Source organism: Populus nigra, chromosome 3 (genome assembly GCF_951802175.1).
Source record: "Populus nigra chromosome 3, ddPopNigr1.1, whole genome shotgun sequence".
NCBI classification, from domain to species: Eukaryota; Viridiplantae; Streptophyta; class Magnoliopsida; order Malpighiales; family Salicaceae; genus Populus; species Populus nigra.
The window spans coordinates 17778244-17786123 of NC_084854.1; the positions used below are offsets into that span (position 1 = coordinate 17778244).

The window sequence follows — 7880 nt, forward strand, 5'->3', positions numbered from 1 at the left end:
ACTCAAATTGGATGCATGCAATAAAAAAATAATATTTTTTTGCCTTTGATAGAGGGTAAAATATCATTAACATTAACTCATGAAAAAACATAACTGAGTATAGGTTAATTTTTGTTTTGGGTTAATTTTTGTTTTTAAGATGGTTTTTTAAGGTTTACACTCTGCCAACTTATAATTATTTCTAGGAATGGCGCAAATTTAATCAAATAATGCATTAATTCTTAGAATGAAATGTAATGCAACCATCCTGGTTGCAACTATTGATAAAAATGCCAGGCAAAATGAAAGATCATTTGCGTTTAACTGAGAACTAGTCCCGCAACGATCATATTTCTGCTAAACTCAAGAATTCAAAAGAAATTTATGCGCCTTCAAAACTCAAGAATTATATCTCATTTGCATCAAACTAGGTGTGAAATAATTAGCGAAGCATTTTCTACTAGTCCTATGTGCTCAGGTATATAATCAACAAAACTGGATTACGTACAGCAGCAAGAATTATATAGCCATTGAGGAAACACACCTACTTGGAAAACCAACTTCTGACGATATCCTCTAAAACATCAAATGCCTTCAGAAGTATAAGCAGTATGACAAAAAAAATATGCCCAAGTAGAAACTTCTGGGATCACTGAAAATATTAAGCAACATCCCCGTTGCATTTGCTACTTCAAAATCCCTCTTCTTTTGCGGTCTTTCAGATCACTGGGGATAATAAATACAGAATCTACACAAAGCCCACCTTTGGAATGTGTGCAATCAATCTGTTTCATGGAAAATTTGACCTCAGTAGCAGGTTCTGAGTCTGTCACAATAAATTCACCTACCTTGTAATCTATCCAGCATCCACGCTTCTGGTTGCCATTTGCTTCATCTTGTTCAGTCTCGTCTAAACAGAACTCACATGATGCTTGCTGACCATCAGAGGTAGACAGCTCAAACCGTACTGGCTTTATATCCCAACCATGAGTGTGGTCAAAATTGCAGACACGGCGTCCCAGTCGTTTGGAAAACCTTCCAAGGTGAAGCCTGAAGTATAGAGCATAGATATCAGCAGGGAAAGGGAACTTTACAACTCCATCCACTTCAAACCACCATATTTGTTGCAAATAGGCCACCACATGGAATCTACAAAAGATAAACTGTCAAGATCTGCAAGAGCACTTTGTGAAAAATAAAGCAGAACAATGTAGGAGCTACCAGCATTTGAATATTCTTATTCCACAGACACACACATATTGACTGAAGGAGTCAGTAACACAACAATATACTGCTGACTCATAACCAGCCAAACAAGAGCTCAGTAAGGTGTCAAAATGACATCAGAAGACCTCTACATAAATTCCAGACATGTAAAAACTACAACCATTTAATTGATAAAAGGATAACTGGAGCATATTATTGTGCGACATTTTGATACAAGAAAACCCAAAAAGGACAAGTAAAAATATGTAACGATGTATTTGAGAGTCCAAGTTTTTCGTGCTACCAGGCATGCTTCAATTATCTAGCACAAAAATTGGAAAAGATAATCCAAACAAAGGCAGGCAGAAATTATCACAAGGGATTGTCCATCCTCTGCTTGTGTCAACAAGTGCACTTCTTCTTCAATTGGAAATGACTACACAAATTATTTGGATGACAGGGCAGTTAGGTCATATTTATGACCAGCATATGGACAGAACAGGAAAGTGGAGAATATACCCTCGCAGAAGATTGATCACTGTTGCACAGACAGAATAAGCAGAATATACATTTCTACCGCCTAGACTTCTATCATCGAGAAAAGCATCCAGAAACAGGAAAAGAAAACAAATGATATTTCACATTTAATATGGGAAATGTAAACTACTACAGAAACAAGCATTAAAAACTAGAATAAAAAAGCTGTAAACACATTACATACAAATCCAGTATTGGACAATAAAATAGACAAATAACTAGGATGAGAAAGCTTGATGGGAAACCAATTAAAGATGGTCCTCGTAGGTAGCAGATAAAGTAGTAAGTGATATTAATTTTCAGGCCGGGTTTAGTTAGTGAGCCAAAGAGAAGGCAGATGCATCTCTCCACAACTCGAAGGGAAGCAAAGGGCAGATGCCCCCCACAACCAACCGAAAGTAACTAACCCCAGCTGAAGAGAGTAGTGGTTGATCCAAATATCATCGCTGACTACATGCAAAGCTTTTGAACTTGTTAAATTCCAACAAAGCAACAACGAAATGGCCAAGTTATTAACAATACCTGGAACAGATTTGGCTGAATTTGAGGTTGATTTACCGTAAGAAGTTATAGCATCAACTTCGACAAGTAGTGAATTAGCAACGATTAATTTTGAAATCGAAAACAATGGATCATTTCGAGAGCATCAATAACTAATTGATTAACAACCAAATCAAGCATGAATGAAAGCTGCAGAGGACAAACTAGTTCTGGTGCTGCTTGTTAAAATAAATAAATAAACCAAGTTAGAAAGAAACCTTGATTCTTCAGTAGGAACCCAAGTCCAATATCTGCGGTCTTCAATTCCCGTAATTGACATCCCTTTGGCCGATATCGACATACAAACCCTTCCCGTCACTCTATCAAGCCACACCTCCTGTTCAATTTTGTCATTTTTTTAATAAATAAACCCTTAATTCGAAAACCCAAAAAGAAGAATGCTAGAGAGACAGACCTTATTGCCGTCATCGAAAGGGAGAGGGCGAGAGAGGAGGGCAAAGATGTCTTTTTTGGAGAAATTGAGGTATCTATCAGGAGGGAGGATATGGAGCAGATCCTGATAATTAGAAGGCAACTTGTTTTCCCAAACGGAATCGGAAGAAGCGGCTCCTCGAAAAGCACGGTTCAATCGAGCCAGATTGCAAATCTCAGGAGGCGTCAAATACATGAAAACACAAGCCACGCAGCTCTCCGGTATGTCTCCCAACCCAGGACCACCCATGCCCGCTCCCTCCGTCAGGTTCGATAACGAGGCGCCCATACTCAAGGCACAGAGAAAGATAAAGAGGGAAGTGGTCAGTTATTGAGAGTGTTTCATCGTAAGTTTTTGCCGGAAAATGGAAGGTAGAGGTGACGAGGGTTTGTTAGCTTTGGCCTTGACTACCAATAGAAGAGGAGGAATTGTGCGGTCGGGTCCCTCCAGTCATGCAATTTTCTTTCGAGCACAAGCAAACAGATTACCCCCTCTCGCTCTCTCTACGTATTCTTCTTAAAAAAATAAAAAATAAAATTATTTTTATTTTTATTTTTATTTTTTTGTCTTTTTGGTTGTAATTTTTTGAGGTAGCATGTGAAACCCGAGAGCCGTTGCTGTGTAGTGTCCCTTAGCCCAAATTTTTATATAGTATTCTTCTCATTCTCTGTTTTTTTTTTTTAAAAAAAAAAAAAGCAATAACTTGTTTATTTAGGTTTGTTCAGGACATTGTCCTCTCTTTTTTTTTTCCTTTTCTTTTCGCATTTTATCTTTATTTTCTATGTTTTTAAAACTATTTTAGAATATTTGTTTATTTAGGCTTGCTAGTTCCTCTGCTGCTCTTTTTTTATCTTTAAAAAGTTTCTTTTCAAAATGTAAAATAAAAAAATGGCAGCAATGCTAAATTAATGGACCCTTAACAAATCATTTTCTAATAATTTTACAGATAATTAAAAAAATAAAGTTATGTCAATAAATAATCTATCCATGGATACTAAAAAAAAAAAAAAAAAAAAACAAGTAATGCTATTTTGATTAAAATGAATGTCAGAGAAAAAACGTTGAAATAAGTAAAGTGGGATTCAACTGTTCCCAATAATTCATTAATTACTAAGATTTGTATCCTCCGCTCCTCTGTTCGCAGGACATAAAAAAAATGAAGTAAAAAATATTAAGATAAAGGTAATTGGTTTAATTAGTAATTTAAATAATATAATTAAAAAAATATAATAGTAGTAAATAAATTCACAAAAAAAATAACAAAAAAAAGATTAAAAAGAACTTCATCTGAGTCTATCTGGATTATGAAACAATTCAATATTAAAGGGCTAGATTAAAAAAAACTTGGTTAAACTAGGTTAATTCACAAACTTATCGACCATGGATATAAAATTGGAATAATCTTGTAGAAAAAATGCTTCAAAAAAAGTTTGAAGATCAATCCTAATAAATCAAATGAGAACATGATATATCAACAAAAATAAAAAGAAAAAAGATGAAGTTCAATCTCTATCAAATAAAATGTTGAAGAATAAAAATTAAAAAAAAACATAATTAAAAAAGGCAAAAAAAACTCGATCCAAGTCCACTTAGGTCAAGATACAAAATCTATAATTCAATCATGATACAAGGATGACCGCATTCGAAGGTAAATTAAATAAAATTATGAAGCACGGTTATCGAACAACTTAATATTGAAGGGGAAAAAATGAAAAAAAAAATAAAGAACAAAGAAAAAATATGAGTCAACTTAGGTTAACCAACAAATCTCACGACCATGAGCACATGATTGAGATAACCTAATAGAAAGGAAATAGAAAGAAAAGTATGAAGATCAATTTTCAATAAACCAAATATTAAAGAATGAAATTGAAATAAATCAATTTAAAAAACGATTGAAAAAAAGTCAATTGATGTTAAACTTTGAAACGGGTGACTGTAGTCGTGAACCCAAGATTGACCATAAAAATAAAATTTGAGTCAACTCAAGTTAACTCATAAACTCGGTGACCATAGGCATAAAATCGAAATAACTCAATTGAAAGGAAAAAAAAAAGAGGGTAGGAAGGAAGATCAATTTCAAATAAATAAAATGTTGGAGAATAAAATTGAAATAAATCAATTTAAAAATAGAGCATAAAAAAGTTAGTCCATGTTAACATTTGAAATCGACGACTCTAGTTAAGAACCCGAGACTAGTACCATAGATGACAAACCATTAAAAAATAATTAATCAAAACTCTAAAAAAAGTAAAACATAATATAAAAAAGATTAGCTTTAAAAAAAAAGGGGAATGAAACCAGCCCCGACAAACATATTAAATCTGATCTAGTATCTAAAACTCACAACTCATGAACTTTTTGACCCGAGTTCAATCAAAAAGCTTAATTTCCCACAAATTTAATTTTAAAGAATGAAATCGTGAAAAAATATCAATTAATTTAAAAAACTTGCCAAAGAAAAAGATAGCAATAAAAAGAACAAAAATTAAAATTTGATAGAAAAAAAACCCTGGAGGATGAAATTGTAAACAAAAAATAATATAAAAAAATGATCCCAGACAAAATAAATAGTAATCAAAATAATAAGGACTAAATTTGAAATATTAAAAAATAAAATGGGTGAAATTAAAAAAAACTGTAATTTTATAACTTATAAAAAAACAGTAATCAAAATAATGATGATCATATTTAAAAGATTAAAAAATAAAAATGGTGAAACTAAAAAATATATTTGTAATTTTATAGCTCGTTCAAAATAAAAATAAAAAAAATAATAATCAAAAGAACATAAACCAATTGTAAAAAAAAAAAATGAAAGGGCTAGTCTAAAATTTTAAAGGGACTGGTGATGAATTCGAGAAGGAAAGTGAGAAGAACAAGGAAAAAAAAGAAATAGTTGTTGGCGTCAAATCAGAGGCACGTATGTGGTCCACGTGTCATAGTATCATGAACGGGGCGTTAAGAATTTTCAAACGCCACCTTGAAAGGCAGTATTTGGTGGCTGGACGACCCCACATATGCTGTCTGAATGACTCAGGATGACTCATGAGCTGTCCAACATGTCTTTTAAAATAATATTTGATATATATCAATTATAAGAATTATTTTTTAGTAACCTTTAAATCTACAATAAAACAAATATAAAATGACAAAAGAAATCATAATGAAAGAATTTTGTTGATTTTGTCTTTAAAAGCATTAAAATAATTAAATTATTTTGAAAAAATTAAAAAGACCAAAACGCACCTTTGAATAGGCATTGTGTTTTTTTATTCTAGGTTTAAATTAATGATGTTAATATGCAATAAAAAAAATCAATTTAACTCCAAATAATTTGTAAAAAATAATTGTATTATTGTGAAAAAAACGTCTTGCCTCAAATGCCTGGTTAAAAGATTTAATAGCTAGAGAATAATTTTGTTGTTATACTATTATAATGAATAGGATTTTGTTTATGAGGTACAGAAACTTCCCTTCTCTCTTTAGTTTTTTTTTTTAAAAAATTAATTTAATTTCTCAATCCTTGTATTTTTTTTAACCTTTTTGCTTTATGAAGTAGCATTACTAAAAAAAAAAAAACACAAAAATTGCGCTCAATGGAAGAGTCCAGATTGTTAACACCCTGAATTTCTAAATTTGAAAATAAGTAGCTAATAGGTAAAGAATTAAAATAAAAATAAATGATTCTATTCTTATTATTTAATTTTATGTGCAATTGCCTTTTGAAGAAGTAAAAAAAAAAAAAAAAAAAAGACTCAGTTAACGAAAGCTAAATTCTACCTTGGTCGCCAAAATGGAAGAGAGAAGAATCAATATAAAAGCCACGGAAAATAAAAATAAAAGGCATGACTGAAGAGGGGTTCAGTTCATTTATTTTTATGTTTTAAAAATATTTTAAAAAAATTAAATTAAATTAAATTTTAAATATTTTAAAATCATTTTAATATATTAATATCAATTTTAACCCCCAGCGATGAGGCTATTTTATTGACTAGAGTAGTCGAGTCTTTATTTTATTTTTTATTGGTCGCGTGTATTCCTCTCGAGGCCACGGCATGGATTTTCCACCTCTCGTTCGCAAAAGCAACAAAGAACAGAGTACACTCGTCAAATGCTCGCGCTTGGGATGGATTAATTTATTTATTTATTTTATAAAGTGAAAAAAATGCAGCAGTTAGCAACGCGTTTTCACCGTATATAAAAATCCATTTCAGTCAAAAACTTGCTGCATTCTTTTAAATAAAACAAATTAAAAATCATTTATTTTAATAAATGTTATTTAATGCTAACTATAGATCAAATTGATTAATTGAGATAAGGATGTATATTGAAACTTATAACCAAGTCGCATCGAAGTTTCTTCAAAACTTTTCCTTTAATAAGACAACAATAAAATTGTTTCTCTTAGGAAAGTAATAATTTAAAACTCCATTAAAAAAATTAATTTTCTTGCATATTTCCTGCTTTTCTTATCAATATAGTTTTTTTTTTAAGAAAAACATATTTTTTCCTTGGTTCTTAGTATGATAAGAATAAAAACAAATATAGATGATTTGAGATATGTATAAAAAAATGTTTTTCTTCAATTAAAACCCCTTTTATCTCATTAAATTTTCTTAATTTCCTTTTATTTTTTTAATCGGAATTATTTACTTTTAAACAATAGCTCATCAAAACCATTAATGCAAGTTTCAATAATTAAAAAAAAAGATATTTTTTTTTATATTTCTAAGCAAGTGTATTATAAAAGAAAAGAATAATATATTGCTCACTTTCTAAAATGGAAAACTTTTTAAAATCTGTTTTTCTAACAATTATACGATTATAAAAAAAAATTTGCAAGAAAGATAGTGAATAAAAGAATAAAAAATGCAATTTTTTTTTATAAGAATCATAGTTCATTGGACGAAAAGTAAAAGAAATTCAAAGAAAAATATTTCTGATTACTATAATGACTTGAACTTGATTTTCATAGAATATTAATAATAACCATAAACAAAAAAAAAAACAATTGCTTAGTAGGTTCACATTGGATAATTAACTATATAATTGTTAACACAAAAAAAAAGCGAGAAACTCATTCGAAAATAAATGTTGAATTGACTGGTGTCTAAACAAATAATATCCCAAATATAAATTTTAAGCAAAAAATAATTATGATTACGAAAGCAAGCTCAAATCT

The 7880-nt window shown here is 30.4% G+C and overlaps 1 protein-coding gene across 2 annotated transcripts; it reads right to left on the bottom strand.

Annotated features, from left to right (window-relative positions):
* Positions 1-462: 462 nt before the first annotated feature.
* Positions 463-3195, bottom strand: LOC133690105 (F-box protein PP2-A15). 2 transcript variants are annotated; one of them, XM_062110292.1, is made up of 3 exons: positions 2678-3195; positions 2481-2599; positions 463-1029 (listed from the first exon to the last, which is right to left on the bottom strand). In XM_062110292.1, the coding sequence occupies exons 1-3, from the start codon at positions 2981-2983 to the stop codon at positions 666-668; spliced, it is 789 nt and encodes a 262-aa protein (XP_061966276.1). In that variant the 5' UTR covers positions 2984-3195; the 3' UTR covers positions 463-665. The 2 variants fall into 2 exon arrangements, with proteins under 2 accessions (XP_061966276.1, XP_061966275.1); XM_062110291.1 differs by having other exon boundaries at positions 463-1128; positions 2678-3194.
* Positions 3196-7880: the final 4685 nt, after the last annotated feature.

Bases quoted from the DNA above. Each gene is read 5' to 3' on its own strand.
- LOC133690105 (XM_062110291.1), bottom strand. From the start codon at position 2,983: ATGGGCGCCTCGTTATCGAACCTGACGGAGGGAGCGGGCATGGGTGGT. The intron at 2,600-2,677 runs GTCTGTCTCTCT...AAAATTGAACAG, and splicing joins CTTTCGATGACGGCAATAAG to GAGGTGTGGCTTGATAGAGT. The intron at 1,129-2,480 runs GTTTCTTTCTAA...TATCTTTTGTAG, and splicing joins GTTCCTACTGAAGAATCAAG to ATTCCATGTGGTGGCCTATT.